At 37.0% G+C, this 27,361-nt stretch overlaps 1 protein-coding gene across 1 annotated transcript in view; it reads left to right on the forward strand.

Moving 5' to 3' along the window:
- The window catches only part of LOC306862670 (netrin receptor UNC5D-like), a gene marked incomplete at its 5' end in the record, with an annotated part of 197,990 nt that overhangs the window by 112,578 nt on the left and 58,051 nt on the right, over positions 1-27,361 (forward strand). Inside the window, one exon of the mRNA XM_079405596.1 lies at positions 15,047-15,247. Within this exon, the coding sequence (XP_079261722.1) occupies positions 15,047-15,247 (201 nt within the window). The remainder of the gene's footprint in view (positions 1-15,046; positions 15,248-27,361) is intronic.

The following is a 27,361-nucleotide window of genomic DNA, read 5'->3' on the forward strand; positions in this document are numbered from 1 at the left end:
TGGCGCTAGCAACGCCAAGGTCATGGGTTCGATTTCCAGGGAAAGCAAGAGCTGATAAAATGTAAAAACTGTAACTTGAATCCAATGTAAGTCGCTTTGGATAAAAGTGTCTGCTAAATGCATAAATGTAAAATCCATGTGTTGGAAAGGAAAATCTGGGCAGAAGTAGTCACATTTCTACCTCATAAACATGCCCATCTCTGGTATTTGTTGACAGATATTTATGATGAACGTTTGCAAAAAAATGTCAAGTAAAAAAAAAAAACCTCCAGCTCTCACAGGAAGCCATTAAACAGAGCTGTGGCTTTAAACCCCTCTAATCCGTGTCTCTGAATCTGACATTTAGACTTCACAGCTGGGCAGCAGTGACCAGAGCTGGCGTCACAGAAAGAAGAAAATATCACTGTGCATAAATACAATTACATGTAATAGTAGTTCAATTACTGTGACCTTTTAATTCGAATTCAATATTATTTTTATGGTAACAGATCATTTTATAATGTTCAGAAAGAGACATTTGGAAATCCTTTTAAAGGGGACATCAAAAAAAAGGTACTGTGGTTTAGTTTTTATGATATGGCACTATGGAAATGCTGTGGTTTTTGAATATGAACATCATGATAATATGTACATCATATTATATTATTGTAATTTTTTAATTTTTTTAAATGTGTCATAAAAAGTAATAGCAAAATAAAATAAAATAGGTAATTTAAAAATATACATACATACATACATACATAAAGTCATGGCCAAAAATATCGGCACCCTTGGTAAATATGATCAAAGAAGGCTGTGAAAATTAATCTGCATTGCTAATCCTTTTGATCTTTTATTTAAATAATTCACAAAATTTAAAAACAAAAATATTTTCTCAAATACATGTTGGATACAATTATTGGAACCCCTAGAAATTCTTATGAGTAAAATATCTCTGAAGTATATTCCCATTCATATTCACAATTTTGAGCACTCCAAGGTGATTATGAACATGAAATTATCCAGCCATGGCTTCTTGTTTCACAGAAATATAAATAGGAGGGGAAATAAAGCCCAAATTCCCTTAATCATCCATCACAATGAGAAAAACCAAAGAATATATTTCTGATGTGCAGCAAAAGATAATTGAGCTTCACAAATTAGTGAAGTGGCTTTAAGAAAAGAGCTAGAGCAGTGAAAATTCCCATTTACACCTTCAGGGCAATTAAGAATTTCCAATCAACAGAAAATGTTACGAAACTGCCTGGAAGAGGACGTGTGTCTATATCGTCCTAATGCACCAACATGGAGCTGGGAATCTAAAAGGTCTGGAGTGATTTTGGATGAAGGAATGGTCTCTGATCTCTTGTCAGGTGTTCTCTAACCTCATCAGGCATTACAGGAGAAAATTTAGAGCTGTTAAACTGGCAAATGGAGGTTTCAAAAAGTATTGAATAAAAGAGTGCCGTTAATTATGGCCAATGTGTATTAGAGAAAAACATTTATTTCATAATGATATTTCCCCCCATTTTAAATTCTTATTATTCAATGAAAGGTTAGATTTTTGTGAATTTTTTAAAAATGAATATCAAAAGTTACTTTTCCAGGATTACATTGTACGGGACATATAGCTAATGTAAAATAAAAAGACATTTGAAATGAATTCCTGTCTAAAGAGACATATGTGTTGCTCCTGATGACAAATCGCTTGATTGATGTTCCTGTATCTCGGTACCGGCATCGTGTAGATTGTGTGTCAGTCTTTTACAGTTTTAGCAGTTTGCACGTCATGGTGTAACTTCCTTAACTGTACTCAGAAGACACCGAACTTCCATTATAGAGGACAGTGGGGTGTCAGCTAGTGATTTCTCAGTTTTGTAAGAGTCGTTAAAAGCTCTGTCTCACCTTGCTGTAATGATTATCTCAGGCTATGATGGATTCTGGGGAAAAAAAAAAGGTAAGAGGTGCAAGTTTTATGAGTGACATTTTTCCATATGCCACATGTGTGCACTGACAGGAGAATAATGATATTAATAAATTCACCAGAACGATCCGCTTTCGTTCTTTTTGAGGGATATTAACTTTTTTATGGAACTCAGTTCCTCTCTGCTGCCAGATTTTTAATGAAATGACAAAATGACAACATTTAAGGTATATTTTATCTGTTCTGCTCCTAAAGCTGTCTGAGCACTGGAAAGAGAGATTGTAATATATTCTGAGGTTAATTTAATAATGCTATGCATGCAATTGAGAGACTAGAAGAGGAGATACACTTTACATTGGCTCCATTTGGTTCAAGCAGAGTAAGCAGAGAGAGATGGAGAGAAAAAGAGGGAGAACTGATTCCCACTTACTTAAAGGCTGTAATTACAAGCCTTTCTGCCTGGTGGATAAGAGTTTTTGTAATGAATGAATTGAGATATTGAAAGTGGAGAGTGAATGGAATTGGCTTGCATATTGTGTTCAAAATAACAGCCATTATGGATATATTATGGCAAAAAAAAAACACACACCTGCAGATTATATATTGAGAAGATGTAGAGTGGTTTCTTGAGTTACACATTGATCAACTTAGATTTAAGGGTTTTTAAATGTATCAGCATTCCCTTTCATAAAAATGCTGATTTCTTCTGTTTTGCCAAGCATTGAAACCTACATCCGAATAACTGTTTCCTAATGCTTTTTTTGGGAAACCTGTATGGAAACCATTATCAGTGGTGCTTGTTTACAAGGTTGAAACAGTTTATGCTTGTAAGATGAAACCTTTGCAAGGTTTGTGACATTCAGGGCTATTGTAGTTTTAAATGCATTTTTATGCATTTTTGGTTTTTTTTTAGTTTTTCACTCATCGTTTTACTAATGTTTTTAGTTCCACTTTGTTTCAATTTTATTTTAGTATTAGTATGTTAAAGTTACCACACTAATTGATGTTATTTAAAAATGTTTAACAGCGTTAATTTTATCATCTTGATAATATATAATGTATAAAAAACTAACTTGTGGTGAGTATTTTGCTTAGTTCTGGATTTAGGAACGACAAACTTGATTACATTCAGCTTTTCCCAGTTGCGTTTTTATTTCATCTGAAAGTGTCCCTATTATGGTTAATGAAAGGTTCATATTTTGGTATTGGGAGTTCCCAACAACAGGTTGACATGCATGCACGGTCAAAAAACACTTTCATTGTCTTATAATATGCATACTTGCTCAACGACTCCCAAACGATTCACTCAAAGATTAATTTTTCCAAACCCCTCCTCTGCGTGATGCTAATCTGCGGTGATTGGTCCGATTGGGGCTCATTTTCATTTAATCATGCCTGTAATGCCTAATAAAGCAGATTTTGTGAGCGCAGTGCTGCTTTGTACACATCGTTACCAGGGAAACTGCTATTTTACAGCTCCAAAAGAGGCACATAGTGGCAAAGAATGAATTTGCATTTTCATTCAGACCAACAAGTGGGCGGGCAATATGCTAATGTTTCATGTCGATGTCAACATGAAATGCCTTGGGATTCGTTTTAAAAACGACTCGTTTCAATGATTCAGAGTAAACTCTTTCTTTTGAGAGACAATAACTTTATACACAGTGCACTTTCAGATTTACAATTTTGCAGGATGGTTTCATTCACTTAGAACTGTAATTTTCAAAAATACATAATAGGGGCACTTTTATTATAGCGTTTTAGTGGGGGTTTTTTTACAATAATGGTTGTGTTTAAGATTGTCAAATGATTATTTAAGTGGTTTTGTCACGAGTGGCATGATGAACAAAGTAAACTGTGATTAAATGCTTTACATTTCAGTCACATGGCTCTATTTGTCTAAATGAGTGTTTCTTGTCCAAAATAAGCTTAGCCAAAGGTGTGTACATAAAATCAAATTATTTTTCATTTCATAGTACAGAAATCCCACAATTCACTTTTAACTAAGCACCTGAAGACGGGGAGATGGGGAGATAGGGATTTGGCTAAGGATCTAAGACATCCTGAAGACAGACACGGAGTGAATGCAGCGTCTTCGTATTTCAGACAGATGTTTGCCACAGGACGCAGTCAAAGGGACTTCCCTTTAGAGCAAAAGAATCTGGAATCCGACCTTCATTTAGCAAAAACAGCCTTTCAGTACCCAGTTCTCCAGGTTCCTGAGGAGACTTGTCTACAATAGCCTTTTGGTCATGATTCTCCTGTGATTCTTTGATATCATGTGGCATATTTGAACAGATGGTGTAGAGACTTCATCAGTGTGTCTGCAAGAGCCCTGTACATTCAGACTCTCCTCTCGAGCCGTAATACCCCCTGCTGTGGCTCACGGTAGGGCTTCAGATCAATCTCTCTCTCTTTATATTCTTTCTTCTTCTCTCACCCTCTTTTGCTTCTTCTCTTAATCTTCCTCCTTCTCTCCTGCTGAGTTTCCTTCACCTGTCTCCATGTTTGGCTCTGATCAGCGTCTGAATGAGAGAGGAGAGGCTAATTACACTGACAGAATGAGACTCCCTGTCAGACTCCATAAAACTAGCGTGTCAGAGTGAGTTTTGTGTAAAGAAAACGAATGGATGAAGGGTCGCTCCTTTTTCGGTAGAAGTGGACCGTGCAAAAGACATCCTGGGACAGGTGAAGTTTTGAGGTTATCGTGTGGTTTAGATTCTCGTTGTGGATTCTTGCCGCTTGCTTCTTGATGTCTGGGAAGGAGGCATTCATAAAGTGTTTTAGAAATGAGGAATCAGCTGTCTATTTATAACTTATGAAGCTCATGAATTTTTACTGATGCTGTGGAGACGTAAGATGTTATTTTGGGTGGGTTTATGGTAAAGGTGCTTTCTTGAAATCTCTTTCCAAGCGATTTGTTTTCGTCTGAACACTCATCCTGATGTTGTCTGAACTCTATATACCCCATAAAATCAGCTCTGCGTGGAAACGCTTCTAGAGATGTAGGTTTGGAGACAGAGTGCGGGAAGCAGCCGTCTCTCTGTCTTCTCCTTTTCCTCCCTCCATTTCTCCAGTGTCTCACGGCTCAGTGTGATTCATGATTAATGTGCCTGTCATGCTCATCGAGAGCTCAGAAAAGCCTTTCGGTTGTTCATAGTTCTCTTATCTTCTCTTCTCTTCTCTTCACTTTTTTTTTACATCTTCTCTCATTTCTTAGCTTTACTTTGTTTTCTTCCCTTGGCTTCTCCAGTCCCCTTCTGTCATCTCACTTAGTGGCCTAATGGGGGGAAGTCGTGGCCTAATGGTTAGAGAGTTGGACTCGTAATCCAAAGGTTCTGGGTTGGAGTCTCGGGCCGGCAGGGATTGTAGGTGGGGGGAGTGAATGTCCACGACTGAGGTGCCCTTGAGCAAGGTACCGAACCCCCAACTGCTCCCCGGGCGCCGCAGCATAAATGGCTGCCCACTGCTCCGGGTGTGTGTTCACGGTGTGTGTGTGTTCACTGCTGTGTGTGTGCACGTTGGATGGGTTAAATGCAGAGCACGAATTCCGAGTATGGGTCACCATAATTGGAAGTATGTCACTTCACTTCACTAGTCTTGTCTTTGCACTGCTCTTCTCTTCTTTCCATATCTTCTTATCTTTCCTTTGATCACCATCCACATTTCTTTTCAGTCTCACTTCATTTATGCTCTTCTTGTTCTTTGTTGGTCCTTAGAGCTGAATAACTGCTGGTGTGTATCTGTATGCACAGTAAACATGTGTTCACAATATATACTGTGTAGAACATCGATATTTGAAGAAAAAGAAGAGAAGATCTGTCTCACATGATTCAGTGGGCAGATATCCACTCTCTGTGTTCTGTAAAGATGATTTGATGAATAGAAAGTTCAAAAGAACAGCAGTTGTTTGAAATAGAACGCTTTACAATGTTGAAGTCTTTGTCACTTTTGATCAATTCGATGCATACTTGCCGAATGATAGTATTAATTTCTTTAAAAAAAAAAAACTTCCTGATCCCAAACTTCATTGTTTGAATCAATGTTGCTGTGTCTCATATGCTAGGGTGTCACGCATGTTATGGAAAATGCATACTGGAAAAATGTATTTGAACCTTGTATGTCACTTTGGATAAAGTTTCTGTCAATTTTTTTGTAATGTAATGCATTGGAGAAAGTATTTTTGACATTGAATAAATTGCATGCTGCAGCTTTAAGTGAAGTGAATGAAACTTTCCACAGCACTCAGGCTTTTGTCTGGGTTAAAAGCTTGGTTTCTGATTTTCAATGCTTTTTAGGCTTTTACTATAGTTTAGAGATTACAGAACAAACAAGTGGACTTAAAGTTACCATGTGCAATTTTGGCAATTTGAACAATCTTTGTTTCCTCTAAAACATTTTCCTCTTCACTCTATTGTATTTTTACATGTTTAGTACTCCCTATTGACGAACGACTGCATGTTTAATTCAAGCATAAGCTAAAGGAAAGAGGTAGTCTGATAAATAAAATTCATTGTTTCATAAATAATTCGTAGACTATTTGTGTATATTTTTTACATAAGAATACTTTTATGAACAGATTTACACAGAAACAAATTGCACAACAGTTTGGCATATTGAACAATTTGTCCTTCAATTTCCCATTTTCTTGTGCATTAAAATCAAATATAGCATTTAGTGTAAATGAAGTCTATTGTGAGTAATCCCTAGTGTGAGTACTTGCCTACATCAGTACTTTATTATATACTTGTTTTACATATTTCATGGTGATGGCTGCTGTTCTTTTCTGATGCTTTTTGCATGCCTAGAACAAGTATTACAACTAATGCAATGATTCGCTCTCTTTTTCAAAGCAAAAGAGAGATATATGAACAGAGCTCTGGGGCTTCCCGGGAACTTTGGTCCCGTGGGACTGCGATTAGAAAAAGAAGCAACTCTCAGTAATATCACTTAGTGTGAAGCTCTTTGGAGATGGATGAAAATAAAAGAGAAAGTCTTCGATCTTGAGCACTCCAGAAGGACCCTCGCTGTCTGTTCACTAAATCTCTTCCACACATCCAAGAATCCTTTCAAAGGAATTTCAAACCATCTGAAGTGCTCTGAGAATGATTGGAGGTTTCTTCTGTGTACTTCTCAACTTCCTTGAACCATCATCCTAGCAAACTTTTATGCGCTCAGAAGTTTTTGTGGTTTCGCTCCACCGTTTGATGTAACCATCAAACACATTTTGTAATTAAATTACGTCATATTAATAATCACTCTTCCTTGACTGTCCATTAAGAGTTTGTGAGAGTATTTAAGCTGCATCACAGGGGACAACATCAGAAGCGACTGGAATTCAACATAACTTCGTGTTAATTCTACTGTCTGAGTTGGCCCTTACAAAACTCTCTCTAATTATATTCAGAGCGACGGAAGTACACACACAAAAGCGACACTTCCTAACCTTTTCTGAAATGTCAATGTTACTTAAGGATGTTTTGTTTGTACTAATTAGCTAACGACTGTGGCCCTGCATTTGAATTTTGAGCAGTGCTGTAATTACAGTTCTGCTTTGTAAATTTATGTACTAACAGCTGTTTTATTCTTAGTCATGATATTTATGATCGGCTTTAGAGACTGCAGTATCTTTCCCTCTCTCTCTGTTTCTAAACCTAGTGAACAGTCCTAGCAGCAAATTAAATGAACTTCATACTGTAAGTGACTCATTTGGAACACTCTGCATATGCATGGCTATGTGTGTCATTTACAAGAGACTCAGCTCATTGACTTTAATACAGACACATCAAGAGAAATTCTGTGATATTCTAATAGGCATAAATATACACTACGATTGAAAAGTTTGAGGTCTGTAAGATCTTTTCTGATCTTTTTTCGAGAACGCAATATATTGCAAATATCTTTGCTGTCACTTCTGATCAATGTTACAAAATGTATTTCTTTAAATAAATGCTGTTCTTTTGAACTTTCTATTCATCAAATAATTCAGAAAAAGGGTCAGACATAAATATTAAGCAGCACAACTGTTTTCAACTTTGATAATATGAGTTTCTTAAGCACCAAATCAGCATATAAGAATGATTTCTACATGCAATGCTTTTTGCCTTAAAATTTGATGAAAGAAGCGATCATGTTTTAGAGTCTTACCTTTCTGAATAGCATTCATGTTGGAAGTGCACCTTAAATTGAGGCCTATGTACAATAGGTAGCTCACTAGCTATTAGAACAGTCTCTTAGTTTTGAATTGTCTATCTCGTATGTGTTGGCTGTTTTGAGAGTCAGTGAACATTTGATTATTGGGCCCTGACAGACTGCTATTGTAACGAAGTATTATGAGACGTCTTTATTTTCCCATCAGCAGTAATTCGGAGCGCAATCACATGAACTCTTTTTTTTTTTTTATTATTATTCTGTCATTTTACACCAATCTATTGTTTTACTTCCACACTTTATTACCTAAACCTCTATCTCCTGCTTCTCTCTCTCTCTCTCTCTCTCTCTCTCTGTATATGTGTGTTATCTAATCACATGTTAGATCCTTTAATCTTGTAATAGGCAGTATGAGAGAATTACAGAAATCCCAGAATGCTACAGTGCAGAGCTGAAGCATTTCAAGGTATAATTCAGCCAAAAATGAAAATTGTCATTTACTCACACACGTCATTCCATACCTACTTTCTTTGTGATAAACATTCTTTCCATAAAATGACATATTATTTATTTAATTTGTGTTGTTGTTGTAGAATGATTATAAAAATAGCATGAAGTGATCTTTCTTAATATTTTATATTTTGACATTTGAAAAGTGTGTGTGTGTGTGTGAGGCTGATCTGCATGTGGCATGTGTTATTGTTCAGGCAGTAGGTGAGCTGTATGTTACGCGGGTTCGTCACCTGGCTGAGAACTGCCATTATCGTTATCTCTGTACCAGCAGTCTGTCAAAACATCCCAAGGTGCACTTCTCTCTCTTTCTGTCTGAAATGCATGCTATGCACCATTTTCCAAAGGCTTTTCAGAACAGAGGATTGTGCAAAGCTCATATTTTCACTGTACTGTAGCTGGGGTCCAAACGGGCGAGACTAGTGAAAGAATCTGTTTTGTATTTTTCAAAATGAATAAAAATTTGTTGTTTTAAAATATATTCAGCCTAACCAACATTTATTTAATTTAATTTAATTAATTTTTTTATTATTATTTGTGACCCTGGACCACAAAACCAGTCTTAAGTCACTGGGGTATATTTGTAGCAATAGCCAAAAATACATTGTATTGGTCAAAATTATAAAAAAAACAAAATTTATGCCAAAAATAGTTAGGACATTAAGTAAAGATCATGTTCCATGAAGATATTTTGTAAATTTCCTGCTGGAAATATATCAAAATTTCATTTTTGAGCAGTAATATGCATCGCTAAGAACTTCATTTGGACAACTTTAAAGGCGATTTTCTCAATATTTTGAGTTTTTTTGCACCCTCAGATTACAGATCTTCAAATAGTTGTATCTCGGCCGTATAGTGTCCTATCATTACAATCCATACATCAATAGAAAGCTTATTTATTCAGATTTCAGATGATGTATATAATTTTATTTTATTTTAAAGTATGCAAGTTTGTTGCTGTTACCTTAATAGACATCCTAATTGTTTTTGTACCTGATAAATACAGCTCTAATGTGCTATATAAAAAAAATAAATAAATAAATAAAAATAATTTTAAAGAAATTAAAAAGCTTCAATGTGGTAATCTACATTTTGACAGTAACTTGGCAAGCTATAATTTAAGGGGATAGTTCACCCAAAAATGAAAATTCTGTCATTAATTACTAACAAATTAATGTTCCAAACCTGCAAGACCTTCGTTCATCTTCGGAAAACAAATTAAGATATTTTTGATGAAATCTGAGCGCTTTCCGACCCTGCATAGACAGCAACGCAGCTACCATGTTCAAGGCCCAGAAAGGTAATAAGGACAACGTTAAAATATGTGACATCAGTGGTTCGACCTTAATTTCATGAAGCTACAAAAATGATTTTTGTACGCAAAGAAAACAAAAATAACGACTTCATTGTCTTATCATCTTAACTGTCTATGGAGGGTCAGAAAGCTCTCGGATTTCATAAACAAATAGCTTAATTTGTGTTCCAAAGATGAACAAAGGTTTTAAGGGTTTGGAATGAGATGAGGGTGAGTAATTAATGTCAGAAGTTTCCTTTTTGGTTAAACTATCCCTTTTAAAAAAGCTTCTCCAATACTGGTATGTACTAGTCGCATCTGCTCTCAAAAATATGCCTGTGTTTTGACATAAACACTAGATTCAATCTAACCATCAGAGCGTGATTCCTTTATCACTTGCAGGTCAGAATGGTTAGCATGTTTGGATTTTGTGTGTGTGTTTTGTGATGTAGACCTCTCAGTGTGACAGACAGGTGTGTGTGTGATAAACTCATTGCTCAGAGCCACTGTCAGTGACATCTTGTTTTGCTCCTGTAGCGTGAGATGTATCTAGCGTCCGCCGTTGTTGCCGGGGTGGCCCGCCACTCGTATATCATCTCTGTGGCAACTGACTCGGCCCTGACAGCGGAGGGGGGATTGAGAGGACGCGGCCAGCCATTTTGGCGTTTCTGCCATGTCACACTGTGGATTAAGAGACCAGATCGGTGCTTTATCAACTCATGCAAATGAGACACATTAAATAGCAGTCAGAACGCTTGATACAGGGAGGTTTGGAAAACACACATACGCTCAATCACTGAAATCATCCTCTCTCTCTCTCTCCTCACACACACACACACATACACACAGCTCGAAAGCCCCTCAGAGAGGCAGTCAGGACGGTGTTATTGTGTCTGAGCCGTGATTGCGTTAGGATGTCATGGTCACTTTTGTTCTATTCAGTTCTATCAAGAACTAACACTACGTAACAAAAACACAGCATCAGAGAGAAACAAACACAAAAAACAAACTGCCAGGTTTCCTTGAAATGCATGACAGCAAGACACTTAAAAATAAAAGTTTTAAACCAACATACAGTCTGATGTCACAGGCAAGCCATTTTGACTTGCATCATATTTGTTGTATAACAAACTTAGTAAAACTTTTGATTCTCCAGAGAACCATATACCAAAAATGAACATTCTACAAGTGCCAAAGGCAATTTAATATTTGATTCAATTGTAAATAAAAATTATTCACCATTTGGCCAGTAATTTTACTGGACACAACAATATAATGTTGTGTAGATTAAATTTTAAGAATGATAGTCAGACTTTTGTTGAATTCATTAATTTCAGCAATTCAAAGCAAACATACTACTAAAGAAAACATGCATGAGTGTAATAAACTTCATTTTCTGTCAGGAACAAATGGTCCACCCTTCAACCGCAGTTATATAAATCATTCTGCATACAGAATTGGCATAAACAACGTCCGACGTTAAACAACAAGTCTAAAGTAGCTCTTTCCACCAGTTCCCATTTGCACTTTCTTCTTCTTTCTCACTCTTTTTCCCTCCCCTCCAACACTTTCTCTCTTTCCTTTCATCTGCAGCTCAGTCAGATGACTATTTTTCACTTTCATCAGACTGCTATCATGTCAAGCACTCCTGAACATCTGTGATGGTGGCTGGATAAAAGCATGTGGTGTGCAAGTCCAAATGTGCGCGGTTGTTTGTGTGCTTGGGTTTGAACCTGTTGCGATTTGTGTATTTGCTTGTGAATGTGAATACATTTGTTTGTGGGCGTGCAAAAATAGCATTAGCACACATTACAGTATGGAAATGCATGGTCCAATATGTTTGAGCGTGTTTGTGAATATGAATGTTCACACTCCTACCTGGTGCTCTGTGTGTGGGAGTGTTCATTCTAAAAACAAGCATATCGTGTCCATGAGCACAAAGCTTAAGATGATACAAACAAGACACTGTGCCATTAATTCTCTTATAGAAAATAATGTGTGTTCTGTTTGCATGTCTGGAACGAAAAAGGAATGGAGGAGGAAGATGGAGAGAGCCATCAGAATCCTTTTAATTTCTCAATTATTTCTTTTAGACAGCATTGAAATTCAATTGAGAGAAAAAATAGATTTTCCTTCTATGATTATATTAATTTTATACTTTTATTATCAATATTAATATTTCAAAATAAATTTCAGTAATATTTCAAAGGATGCGTATAACAGATTCAAATAGTAAAATATGCAGATATCACCAAAGCCCATCTTAATTATGTGATCTACAAATCATTTGGTCTTCAATGAATTAGAAAAAAAAATGGACATTTTGAAGGAAATCTCTTATTCTCACCAAGGCTGCGTTTATTTGATCAAAAATAAAATAAAAAGGATGATTTTAAGATTTATATATATATATATATATATATATATATATATATATATATATATATATATATATAGTTTTGTAACTTTTAAAACATTTATTTAACAAAAAATGTAATGCTAAACTTTTTAACAGCATTTATTTGAAAAAAAACAAAACAATTTATGACAAAAATGCTGTAATTTTTGATCAATTTACTGCATCCCTGTTGATTAGAAGTGTGAAAAAATACTGACCCCAAACTTAAATTGCTTAAATTAATTCCATCTTGATTGAATTGAGAAAAATGGGCATTCCATACTACAATGGAGAGGCATGTATATGAGTTTACTTTCGATGAAGAATGACCTTGGAACATGGCCTACAACCAATTTCTGACCTAGATGTGGAGCCAAATACCCAGGGTGTTACTTTTCATCTGCTGCTGTTATTGCCATAATTTGTTTTGAATTCAACGTTAACCATCATTAAATAATGCTTTAACTTTTGACATGATTTTAGAATAGGTTAAGTATTTATTTGACTTTTGGTCAACATTATTAACCTAAAGGGAAAGTCATTTTAGTAGTGAAACAGATTACTAAGGTACAATTTTTTTAAGGAAATAACATGTACTGATGAAATGTTCACATTAAGACCAGGAGTGTATATTAGGAAAGTGCATGTTGACTTTAAGTCTACTGAGCTATGAAAGAAACACTTGAATGATAAAATTGTCCTCTAGTGTGAGAGAGACAGTGAGAGAAGGAGGGGTGGCGCGAGGGCTGTGATTTTCTCAACGTGATCGGCACACACAGGCATTTCTCTATTCATTCTAATCAGGATGAATTAGGTATGTTTGCCAGAGGATAACACACCTGTGCACACACACACGTAAAGTTTCCCGGGGAAGGATTACAAGTCAACAGAAATCTCTATTATGCTTAAGATTTCAGTCAGGGGAAATCGTTTCCAAAATATCCCATGCAATTACATCTGTGACAGTTTTATTAGAGAGGGAGAGTCTTAGAGTGTTTGTGTTTGTGTATGTGTGTGTGTGTGTCTTTGTACACACATGCAGTGACAGAAAGAGAAATGGAGAGTGAGCACGAGAGAAATGTGAAGAGCGAAGGAGAGGAGTGCTTTAAATCACTGTGTGCTTTGAATCACTGTGGATATTTCAGCTCCTGTCACTCTTGTGTGGTTCTTTTATCCACAAGACACTTTTAGACCCTAAATCTTCCTCCAAATTTCACGCCCGTATGTGGTCGATTTCATGGGGCAAGTCAGAACAGTTTTCTGTTTTTTAATAGCTAGTTTATTATATATTTACAGTACTTTTATTTTATTTTTGGGCTTTTGATTCTTTATTTTACAGATACAGTGGAGATTTACAGAAAATTGTGTGTGAGAGAGAAGAGAAACACTTCAGGAAACATTTATTTTTGTTTTGGTTGTTTTATATATAATTTTTGTTTCATTTTAACACGATCATGATTATGTAAAGATGGGAAATAAAAAAAATATATATATTGGTAACACTTTACAATAAGGTTCCATGTGTTAACCTTAGTTGACTACATTAATTAATATAAACTAACAACAACAAAAAAATTAAAAAAAATAATCATTTAGTTCATTTGAATAAATTTCAAAATTTTTTACATTTTTAAATTAATTTTAAATAATTTTAATCCATTTTTAGTTAACTTATTTCCTAATGCATAGTACATAGTTTAAATAATAAACTTTAATATTATTTAATGGACCTGATATGACTAACAGTCTTTTTCTTTTTGCATATCAAATAGATATGATATGAGCTTTACTCAGGATTCCACAAAATCTGTCTAGTCCAGCTCTTGCTGTGATAGCAAATGCTCACAGATCCTGACTCAACTGTCACAAAGCAAATGTGCCTTTTGTGGATTAACTATAATTACCATATAGTGGCTGAAAAATACCCATAAGCACAACTGTGACTTTGCACAGTGCCTCCATATTACTATGTGCCTGTTTCAAATCCTTTTTCCAACCGTTTTTGTCTTATACACAGCCCTATCCACAGGCTATAAGTACTCCCTCATCAACACAAATCAGAAATGTTCCTTTTTAAAATAACCTACAATTTGTCATCCCTGGGTTTGCTAAGAGTATTTATATTCAACATTTTTATCACATCATCCTCCATCTTCAGGTTATATTTCAACTGAGAGCATTACAGTGAATGCATGTACACATGTGGTGCTGCCTTAGGACAGTCTAACATAAGGTATTTTCAGAGGCAGCGTAATTAAGTTACCCATCTTTTGGAACAGCCTTTGCATTGGCAAGCGTTATGCTTTGCCTTAAAATGTTGCCTCCATTAGCAGCTCACTGGTTTTAGGAACAGAGCAAATACCTTCATATAATGTCTGATTTAATGTGAAACCACAGAGCCCAGAGGAGCTGTCCGTGGTTCTGAAAATGTTTGTACTATTGCGTGTTTGATGGCTGCTGTCCATGGTGCTGGAATCATCTGCAAGCACCTTCAGCTGCTTTAGGGCAGTTTTCATTTTATCTCTCGGTGTCACCAGCTCATATGGTACTAGTTTGAAAACGCCATCCAACCTGAGAGCGCTTTTCAAAGTGATTGACAGGCCAGTTATAAAAGTGAGTAAGCTTGCTGTCAGGGAGCCCTAGCTGATGTGTCTGATTATAAGAATTCGCAGATAGGTAGCTGTCAGTCGAGTGGATATGGCCGGTTAGACGTTTTTGCTTCATGTTAAATGAAGCAGCGGCTTCTCTTCTCTTCTAGAGCTGACGTATAACTCCTGAATTTTTGTTGCAGGGTCACGTGATGGTCTCTCAGCGATGTCTGGAACGCTGCCTCACTTCCTGCAGGAGCCCGATGATGCATACATTGTCAAAAGCAACCCCATCAAGCTACGTTGTCGTGCAAGGCCCGCCCTCCAGATCTTCTTTAAATGCAACGGAGAGTGGGTCCATCAGAACCAGCACACTTCCTTTGAGCACACTGAACTAGGAACGGGTAAATATGCATGTGCTATCCTTCTCTTTAAAGTAGTAGTTCACCCAAAAATGAAAATTTGCTGAAATTTACTCACCCTCAGGCCATCCAAGATGTAGATGAGTTTGTTTGTTTAGAGGAACTATTCGTGAGCAGAAGATGCAATGCCAAATTTTTCCAAATCTGTTCTGATGAAGAAACAAACTACATCTTGGATGGCCTGAGGGTGAGTAAATTTCAGCAAATTTTCATTTTTGGGTGAACTATTCCTTTAATGCACCTTCTATCTGTTTCTATCTGCCAAATACAAACATCCAGCAGGGTCTGATGGGAGAGTGGTGTCCAGAATGTCAAATTCTACAGCAGCAGACATTTGGCTCAACTTCTCACAGCTTTCATCTTTCAGTTCACTCTCCATCAAACATAGTGTGCTATCTGTAAGACCTTGAAAGAGACTGATGGTTGCATTTAGTGTTTGCTGGTGCAGATTCTGACAGCAAAAAAGACTGATCTAGTGATGCAACCTAGTGAAATAAAACTTTTCCCCTCCCACCGGATCAGTACTTGACCCAGGCGTGAATTGCTGCTTTATATTCAAAAACGCTTGAAAAGCAGCCTGGCTCATTTCAGGCATGTTTTTACCTTTTGTACTTATTTCTTTCGTCTTTATCTGTTATTGATAAAACGGACAACTGTTAGCAGCTGAAAAATTGACGGATTTTGAATGCTACCTGAATTGAAAGCTTTAAAATAGACTGCTAGTGACGCAATCCTCAAGCTGCTTGTGACAGACGATTGACCGGAAGTTATTCACTTCCAGTGGAGAGTTTAGAGTATCAGTGGGGATATTTCATACTTGATGTGAGATGCTTCAGTCAATGTGGCTCCATTAATTGAAAGGATGGTTATGAATGAGGCCAGAAATATACTATTGTTGAAAGGTTTGGGGTGAGTACTTTTACTTAATTATTTATTTTGAAAGACATTAATACTTTTATTTAGCAAGTAAGCACTGAAATGATCAAAAATGACAATAAAGGCATTTATAATGTTACAAAAGATTTCCTTTTTAAATAAATGCTGTTCTTTTAAACTTTCTATTGGTCAAAGAATCTTGAAAGTATTAAGGAGCTGTTTTCATCTGTTTAAATAGTAATAGTAAGGATATTTTTTCCAGAAATGTGATACCGAAGACTGGATGCTTCAGGAACAAATTGCATTTTAAACACTATAATAGAAAACTGTTATTTTCAATTATAATATTTTACAATATTAATGTTTATAATGTATTTTACCCAAACTTTAAATGTAGTGTATGTGGATAGTTATTCATTCATTCATTCATACCAGCATAGTCAATAAGCAGAGTAAATGCTATAGATTTTTTTGCTTCATGAGAGACGCAAACAGAATCTGTTCTGAAACCAGTTACTGATCTGTATGTGTGAAAGTGTGTTTGCAAACAACTCTACGTTTGTTATTACTGCCATTAGGGTACATATTGTGTATCGTCATGTTTGGAGAAGTTTGTTGGTATACTTGGGGATTTGTTTTTGAAAACGTCGTGATAAATTAGATTTCATGATGATCAAGTTTATAAAATTCTAAAAAAAATCGACCCTATTTGACTTTAATTTAAAAGAAAATGCTCTATGTGGGAACTTATTAATCACTTAATTTTCTACATAGAGCTTGTTGTTGTAATTATGCTACAAATTTGCTGAAATAGGTCTTATGGTGCTCTTATAATAAGGACAATCTCCCTGGAGCTACATGGGTTTAAGTGCCTTGCCGCAGGCACAGTGGTGCTTACAGATTAGCCCTTGTGGGGCTCAAACCTACAGCCTTTTGGTTATCATCCCAGATCTTTAACCACTATGCCAAACCACCCCATTATAAAGTAGAAGGAACCTACTGCTTACAAATCTAAGTAACTTTTCGCATGCTCACACGCTGAAAGCCCCAAGGCTGATCTAGGATCATCTGCTAAAATAAACATCCACCTCAAATGTGATGTTGCATGCGCCCAGCTTGCTATCTCAGCTTCCTCTTAGCACACTTACAGAGATCTTCTATCCATGCCCGGTATTGACCATTGAGTCTCAGCGGGTTGTTGGATTGCCTAATCATCTCTGTACATCTGTGAGGCTCCGTTGATTAAGACCGGGCTCCCTCGGTCCAGCACAGATACGCTCCGATCGCATCTCTCTGGCGGCAAAGCCGTTAAATCAAACTCGGAGAGCTGGAGCCGCGGTGTCCTTGGACTGCCTGCGTGCCTGCTTGGATTATTTGTCCTGCTGGGCTGAATGGAATCGCTCACGGATGGATGGTTGGTAAATCTGTCAGTACTTTTGAAATGGTGCACTTTTGTGAAGACTGGTAAAGACTGTAAAACCGCACTGCGGGACAGGACGAGGTTGATGTAGACAGACAGTGTCTTATAGACGTACATATACACATAAATAATCCAATTCTATCTGCCTGATGTTAGTAAAAATGGCTTTAGCACGTGAATCAGTTGCACCAGCACTGGACCATGAAACAGTGTCGTTCACTGCACTGTAAATATCACCCAGGGTTTGTTTGTGTAATTTTATGCATTTGTATTTGGCTCTGATTCCAGACTCACAGGCATTAATAGAGACGTAAAAGGAAACCTCCGGCTTTACCGCCGCATGTTTGATGAACGCCGTCAGGAAGAGCAGCCAGCTTGCAGGTCTGTTTCAGAATTAACCAGCTCTGTTTCCTTCCTGTGGCCAAACACACAGTCACAGCAGATCTGGCTAACAGGACTGGACACCACTGCGATTCTCTGGCATATGAACAGAATCACGCACGAGCAGGACAGTATAATCACCTCCCAGCAACATTCACAGCTCTGTTTGCTACTAATACTGTTGTGTTATAAACATGAGCTTTAAAATCTGGTACTACAATTGCATTTTAAATATAGAGATGTCATAGGGATAGGTTTCCAAAAAATGAAAATTTTGTCATCATGTTCCTGTCCCTAAACTGTATGACCTGTATCTATCTTCTGCAGAACATAGAAAATGGGGGTTGCATTGAATTGGAAATACTATAGTATAAAGGCCCATTTGGAAGATTGTTGAATGAAATAAGCATTGTAAGAACTGTATATAAGCTAAAAGCACAAGGATGACAATGAGTTTTTCCTAGGGTGATGTCTAAAGAACGTCTGCGGGCCGATGGGGGCTCAGGTGTGTGACCTTGTAGACGTACCTCAGGTGTTGGTGTGCGGTCTCACTGTACGGTCAATGATTCATAAAGCCGTGACGAGAGTGTGAGTGTGTGCATCTAGTGCATTATCACACATTTGTACACCTGTGCTTGATAAAATGTGCTGGTTTGTTTAATAATTATGAGGACTGTGTTGAATTTTGTGCTGGCGCTTCATGAAAATGTATTTGATAGGGCTCTGTGAGCTGCAGCGCCTGTGAGGTGTTAGTTGCTCGTGTTGCCAGGGGTGATAATGATCATGGCTACCATTGATAGCAAATAACTGTAGGAATTGTTCACCCAAAAATGGAAATTCTGTCATTACTTACCAGTCGGCTGCTGTATTCCAAATCTGTTAAAGTTGCATGACAAGCTTTGTGTATAACAGACAAACAAGTGATGTCCTTATTCTCTGATAACTTCCCATCAATTGAGTTGTCAGCTCAAGAACAGCTATCGGTGAGTTGAAGTTGGCAACCAGATCAATGAACAAATGATTCCTTTGAAACAGTTATTTTTAATGAACCTGCTGATTTGGTTCACAAATCAGACTGAATGTCAGCACCAATAGCCTTGTGGGCAGTGTGCCACCATATAGAGCCATTGCACTACAGGTGTCCCGGGTTCGAATCCTGGCTTGTTGACCTGTCCTGATCTCACACCCCCCCCTTGGTTCCTACTGTCTTATCAGAATAAAGGCAAAAATGCCAAAAAAAAATGTACAAATCAGACTGAACAATTTATTCATGAATCAGACAATTCTAGAATTGGAAGTTGAATTTTTCGACTCATTGATTTATTGATTACAGCGGTTCTCAAGTTAATTTACTACATACGTTTTTTCCTGTATGAGTAAGCGAGTTGAACTTGGGTCAATTAATGAATCATTTCATGTATCGCTCACTTTAAAGTCAGGTTTTTTTTTAGTGAACTAGTTGAATCAGGTGCAAAATCAGACTGAGTCATTCTCAAATTGGACTAATTCATTCTAGATTCAGAATTTGAATTGTTTCATTTACTGATTCATTGATCCTGTTACAGTCAGGGATTGTCTTTCTATTGGGAGAAGAGAGGGTCTGTATTACTTACAATTGGAGAAAGTGTAACGGTCAACTTGGATCACGTGTGCCTTAATAACTAATCACATTGCAGCCTTGACGTCACTGAATTTCAGTCAGAGTTGTGTGACACTCAGTCGCCATTTACAGATACCATAGGAATGATTGAGAAGTGCCGCAAGCTGAATTCCACCTGTCGCAAAAAGTCAGTGACTTCTCTTATAAAGCAACATTTTTTCAGTGTAACCTCTAAAAATAGTTTCATTCGAAAAAATTTAATTTTCTTTTAGACGCAACAGGAAGTGCCTCACCGGCCAAAGCTTAGCCTGTTGTTGTCATGGCTATGGATATGGGCTGGAAGAGAGCAGGGAGACAGGGCAGTGCAGAGCAACAGTCAGCCAGAGCAGTATAACCCCACTGCTCACTGATCAATACAGATCACACAGCTAAAGCCTCTGATCCTACTACCACAGAGAAAGAAAGATTGACAGACTGAGAGCAAAAAAGAAAAGAGAGAGGAAGAGAGATTTATTAGGAGAGTGATAAAGATAGAGATCTGCCAAAGGAGAGATTTAGGGAGTTGAATGGAGGAATGGGCGGAGAAGGATGGAGGGTAAGGGAGAAATGCAAGAAAAAAGGGTGACATTAAAGAGATTTAAAGGGGAGAGGATGAGAGGATGCAAGAAGTTTACAAGAAGTCTAGGAGGGAAAGAGTTAAAGGAGTAGTTCGCTCAAAAATGAAACTTTGTTGCTTCACGTTAGGTCTGGGCGATATGTCAAAAATATCTTATCGATAATCGCCTTAAAAAATATTGCGATATCCAATAATATTGTCTACCTAAGCCCCACATCCACCAGGCCCCACCCTGCTAAGAAAATATTGCCGACATGCACCATAAACACACACCATATTCAGTTTGGTCTTAATTATTGCCACGTTAAAGTTTTGTATTACTTTTCTTAGTTTGTGCTTAAACTAAAAGAAAACATTAGCTTTGCTGTTATGTTGGTGTTGCTAAGAATTTCCACTCTGTTCTTATCAAATTTGTGTTTGAAATTAATTTCGTTTTGTGAGAAGAATTGTTGAGGAAAAATAATACAACCCAATTTTAAGTTCATCATGGTGAAGTTGGACATTCTGGCGGTGATTGTAAGAATGATAAATGCATGTTGATGTCATATAGTAATGTCTTGAATAAATATGCCTGTTTTCCGATGTTTCCCTTTCTTTTTGGCATTAGACAAATTTCATGATGGTAAGTTTAATTTCCTTGATTATAATAATTGTAGCGCTGTTTTTAAACTTGTAGTCAAGCTATAAGTTATTTGATATTTATCATGTATGACTAAAGTCATGCAGAGATTAAAAAGATTTCATTTATTTTTGTTTTTGTTTTTTTCTGGTAGCCTTGCTTGGAGGCCTGTTTTTAACAAAATAAAAATAACAGATTTATTTAGAACAAGGGGTCATTTAAAATTTTAGTTTTGTATTTTAGTTTTTATAATTTTTATTGTATTAATCAAAATACAACGCCCAAAGTATAATATTCAGTGTTGGGCTGCCAAATCTCCAAACGCGTGCATGTTGATGGGCGACCTGAGTAGCCTATAATGTCTTCATCTGTTTGCAACAAAATTTTATAGTTTTGTTGCAAATGAATTAAGAGTTTATAGTGCTATATCTCAGCTTAATTAAACATAATTATACGTTGTACACTGTACACAAAATAGGGCACTGTGTGCGCTGTATGAATAGGCTGTGAAGGAATTTGCGTTTTTTAATTATAACTGTCATGTGTGTGATTTTTCATCATTATACAGTCTGTTAAAATAAATATTCAGAAACACATGCAGTGTTTACATACTGTTTGTCTTTTTTTCTGTTTAACTTTGATTAAACTGGAGATCAAAATAGAATAGGCCTTACCCTAAATAAGGATAAATTATACTGGAACGCATCTCCAAAATAATCGCATACACAGATGCACATTGCCATTACAGTAGTCAGCGCCGAACAGGGAAATAAAATATAAACTGAGGTTACAAAAGTGATTCAGTCAAGATCAGTGAGGGATTTTCTTTTCTTTTGTTCTTTGATTAACATTAATAATCAAAGCTTTCCTATAGCTCAAATAGTAGAGCATGGCGCTAGCAACGCCAAGATCATGGGTTCGATTCCCAGGGAAAGCAAGAGCTGATAAAATGTAAAACTGTAACTTGAATGCAATGTAAGTCGCTTTGGATAAAAGCGTCTGCTAAATGCGTAAATGTAAATTAATGACTGGCGGCAGTGACTGCTGTCATTGCACGGATCCAATACACCCTCTTTACGTTCACTTAAGACATAACCAATTATATTTATGGGATATTTGGATATAATTTTGTGTGTATTTGTCCATTCAAATGTGTAAGAATGCGAGAAAGAGAGCTCAGTTCAGTGTTCGCGTATATAAGAGGTGGCTTTTGTGCAAGCTTTGTGTGTGTGCTTTGCACAGAAAACAGCGCGCGAGTGCAGAAGTGAGTTCTATTTCGTCTTCTTGCAGTTGAATCTTTTGAAATCATAAAAAATGTGCATACAGGAACCAAGAAGCAGAATCGAAATTTAATTTTATAACAATTAATTTGATTCCTGACCTTACAAATCTGATCTTATTTCCAAAATTGGAATAGCTTTTCGATTCCCAATCCTCCTATAAAATTATTTCATTCTTGCATGCAAAAAGACCTGTATGGTGACTATGGGGCTGTGTAAAATATTTTTTGCAACTTATTAGGTTTATCATTTGTAATTTTTCCCCCGATAATGTCGATAATCGTCTGTTACCTGACTGTTGACATCGTAATACTTACGAGACATCGTCGATATACGATTATATCGTCGCATCGCCCAGCACTACTTCACGTCCTGTATGACAGACTTCTTCAGAGGAACACAAATGACGATGTTTTGAAGAATGTTCACACAGAATTTTTTTATCAGTTTTTTTCAAGGTCATAAAAGCCTTTTCAGAGCTTAAAAATATTAAAAAGAGTGGCATAAATCTGCTTTTGTGTTCCATCTAAAAAAGATAGCCGAATAGGTTTGGATTGACATCAGGGTGAGTAAATGATATCAGATGTTTAATTTTTGGGGTGAACAGTCTCTTTAAAAGGTCACTGTATGGAGAATATCCAGTGGGCTGATGGGTAAACAGGAGATAGATAAGAGAAGACACTTGGAAGGCAACTACAGAAGGAGGGGAAAAGGGACACAGCAAGAGATGGAGGGTGAGATGGTCCTCACCTGCTGTTTGGCGACTGCAAGAGGGATCGACGTCCAGCATTCTGCATTAAGATCACAGCTAGCCCACTACGCTATATCATCTACCGCCAACAGAGAAAGACAGACACAAGACAAGATGCATTGAGATCCAGGAAGGACAAAGAAGATGGAGAAAACAGAGGAGAGAGAGTTTGAAAGAGATGAAGGAAAAGAAAATGCATGCCCTTACGAATCCTCAGGGCTGAATGAGCTATACATGAACTTGTGAACAACAGCCAAATAAGATGTAGCTGCAATCCAGGATTATGAACAGTAACTGTTTAGACTATTCACAGACTTGTTAACAAAATGCTTTGATTCAGGATTAGCAGTTGCACTGTCAGTCAAGACACTACGGAACACACTTAGACTGTCTAAAAGGGCTTTTTAACACTTTTTTAGTGTTACGTCTCTTCAGTGTCATGATTATAGTGAACAAAATGTTCATAAATATTAACACGGTATTGTTAAAATGTGCTGGAAATGTTCAAAAAGTACTGATAATCATTTCACTAAGCCTTATATAGAAAACCAACAAACAACAAATAAAATTAGCAGCACTTTTTGTTTGCATAAACATTCGATAATAACATTAACATGAACAAAAAATGTTGGTTGGGTGACTCCCAACATAACATGTTCACATAGTTCGGGCATAATTTTAAACCTCATATGCGGTTGTCAGTTCACTTTAGTGCTTGATCCTGGTTTATACACACACAGTTAGGTAACAACCAACACTTGTTTATTTAAATGTGGTTGTCACTCCTGAAACTTTAAAGTGTGTACATGGCCTTAGAAAATGATAATAAATAAATAAATAAAATGGCTAAACTTTTAAACAAATCATGGTAATCAAGTATGGTTTTAAAGGTAATTAAAATATAAAGCTGAACTAACTGTTGGTGATTTGATCTTGGTTTATTGTCAAACTGGTAACTGTTCCATCCCTAGTCATGTCACACAAATACAGCTGTCATGCAGTTTGAAACATTTTCCCAGATGTAGCACTGACAAACATCATTCATCCATGCTGTCATCTGTGGTTTTTAATCCTTGAAGTGGCCCTATAACCCTGTGTCTCTACAGGATCAGAAGGCTCACAGGGATGGCACAGACCTCCGACTGCTTAAAGAGCTCAAAGCCAACAGTCGGACAATATTCACACATGCAAACACACAGCTGCAACCCAGTGGCTGCCAGCACTAGGAGAGGGATCAGATCTGTTGGTCTCTGCCAAGCCCTGGGAGAGTGAGGACACTTTGGACGTGGCATCACTGGACGTGCAGATCCAGACACTGAGACATTGCTACTGTTGTGAGCCGCCGATTTGATTCTCCAAATCTCTCCCAGAACTCTCCACTGCCACTCAGCAACAAGCCACAAGCCAGATCCCAGCACTGACACACACACACACACCAATCTCCAAATGCTGGAGCAGGAAAAGAGGGATGAGGACCATGGGCGAGCAAAGCCGCCACTGACTCTCTCGGAGACTAGGGGCCCTCCAACTCTGAATCTGGCGTGAAAAGTACAGCAGGGATGAAGACAACAGCTTGCTTGGAAAGCAGAGAAGGAATACATGAATGTGTTGGGACCAGGAATTAGAGGATGAAGAAAAGAGGGAAAAAAGTGGATTTTTTGTCTTTCTTGGATGGAAGCTTGGATTTTTTCAAGGTCAAACAGTATAATAGTAGCGCAAATTTATAGTTTGTGTGTGTGTGTGTGAGTGTGTGTGTGTGTGTGTGTGGGTGTATGTATATATTAGGAATATTGTATTTATAATTTAATCATTTTATTTATTTTTGTTGATTTAAAAAATATATATTTTTTTTAATTTTGCAGTTGTTTACATATGAATTAACAGTGTTTTTCTTCATTTAATTGGCAACAAATGTTTTTTCAGCATTTTGGTATAACAATTATAACTTCTAATTAATATATATGAACTAAACCTTACATTTTACTTTACTGATGTTATGAAACTACATAATTTATGTAATATTTACTACTTGATTTCCCCAAAATCTACATAACTTTCTCCAGTATTTTCATTAATTTTTTTTTTTCAGAATTTGTTACAACATATGCATAAATACATAATACTTCAATATTAATTATACTGCAAAAAAGAATATGTAATAATCTTGAATGTGTGTGTATGTATAATATGTAACAACATAGTTGAGCTGAAAACAACCAGGTTGATAAAAATATTTTACTATCATAATTTCCCGAAAACATTGAACATTGACAGCACTGGAGCGTTGACATTGCGTAAGCCTGACTGCTTGTCAAACATAATGTTTTTAATATTGCATGAACTTATCGAATAAGACGTTCCCAGCGATGCATGTATTCACAAGAAGCAGAATTCCACTTAGAACCTGCACAGGATGCGAAAGAGCTCCGCTCCTGATGGATGCTCAGACATTTCAGCAGTTCATAGTTGACACAGGGCTTGGCATAAGTTCAGGAATACAAGATGTCTGTGTGTTTACATGCACAATATGAAAAGAATAACCAAAACTCTCAGAAGAAGGCAAGTGTGCCACTCCAGAGAGGAATACAACAGGGTTTTGGAAGCGCTATAGATGTGTATCTGGGCTTCGTAGTTAATCCATGGCCTCAAGGTCTTTGGCAGCCATGACAGGATGTCATATTTGGTTGGTTTGTGGGAGATTTTCTTCTATCTACTCTAATGGATGCATCTGAAACAATGGGTGTACTATCACATATACCAGGGTCTATGTGCTTCCTGTAAGGCCACACACAACACTGGCATCAACTCTCCATATGCCACACATTCATAATCGTTAGTCATGCTTTACTGTTTACTACTTTCCTTTGTCTGTACACACACACTCTGTCTCTGTCCAGGGCCTGAAATGATGATTTATATGGTTTATTTAAAGTCAACGGTGCCTCCAGTGGAACAGTTTCCTCGGTGGCAGCACTTTGTCCGAGCAGTCACACACTTAAGCTTCTTGTCATTTAGTTCCAAACTTGGCTTGTGCGTCTCGATTCCTCCGAGTATCAGTGGACAAGCGCTGGAAGGTTTCAGTTTCTTGGCTGCATCCACGGAGGCGGGATTGGATGCAACAGAATCTGTATCTGAGGTGGTGTGTACGTATCTTCTTGCCAATAGCAATGAATTGAGAAAATGTACCAGCCATAAATATTTCTTGCAGGCTATGATTCTGTATTTTATCTGTTTTATCTGATTTAATTTTATCTCTATATATCTGTCTCGCCAGATAAAAAAACACAAAGAGTCAGATTATTCTAGCAGTTTACACCAGAAGTTCCTATAAGTAATTAAATTGAATTGTCTCTTTTAATTAATTAATTTATTTACTCCGATTTGGCTCTTTGTAAATTCAGGGCTGTTGTAACTACACCATCTGGTTACATTTTTATTATAGAATATAACATTTTGTACCAGTGCCTGACTGTTTGTTGAAATAGCTTGTATTTTATTATATTGAATATATTTTGATCATTTATTAGATAAAGAATACAGTAAAAGAGTAATATTGTGATGTATCATTCCAATTTAAAATACCTGTTTTCTATTTTTATATATTATAAAAATGTATTTATTCTTGAAATTATAAAGCTGAATTTTCAGCAATTTCCATCCTTCAGTGATCCTTCAGAAATCATTCTAATATGCTGATTTGGTGCTCACGAAATTCATTATTATTATGTTCAAAAAGTTCTGCTGCTTAATATTTTTGTGATGCATTTTTTCAGCAGTCTCTGTGTTTTAACAGTACTAAAAGAAGTATTCACATGACATTTACAGCTTGAAGTGATTGGCTCAAAGCATCCTGGCAGCAGAACTGAGAGACCATGAGCAAAGGTGGTTGAGCATTGCCAAGCAACTGCCATTGCGATAAAGGGGAATGAACAGACATTTTTCTCCTGGTATTAAAGACCTCCTTGATCGCTACAGTTTATTTTGCCGAGTCACTTAGAGGTCTCATTTCCAGCATGTATAACCCTGAATGCAGCTAAACAAGTATTTTCAATTCATATTATCCACAGGAGCCTTCATTGCAGGCCATATATTCAGCACCGTCACATTATCCTGTGAATATACAGCTCTCCAATCGCAACATTCAGCAGGGGAATTGTATTAAGTTGGTATCTAGAGCTGGTGTACTTTATTGAGGGTGTCTGCCGCTGCTGTCTTTCCTCTTCCTTTTGGCACAGGAAGCTCAGTTTCTGTTCTGTCAGTTTGTTCTGTTCCCCACAGGCCTGTTTGAAAGATAATCATTCAGATTTAAAGGATTATAGATGCTTAGAGTCCTGACCTGACTCAGTCTCCCTTTATTTAGCAATACCCTTTTCATTTCAAATCCTCTCCGTCTCCTTCTCTCCCTCTCTCTGCTCATATCTCACAGCCAAGCGTGCTTCTCGGACTGAGCAATTTCGAATTGATTTTCCATTGCTTACCTTAATATCATTAAAGACAAGTCTCATTTTCTCTCAGCAGAGCAAATACACCCACAGAGACCGGCACGGAGGCTC

Source organism: Barbus barbus, assembly GCF_936440315.1.
Source record: "Barbus barbus genome assembly, chromosome: 43".
Lineage (NCBI taxonomy): Eukaryota > Metazoa > Chordata > Actinopteri > Cypriniformes > Cyprinidae > Barbus > Barbus barbus.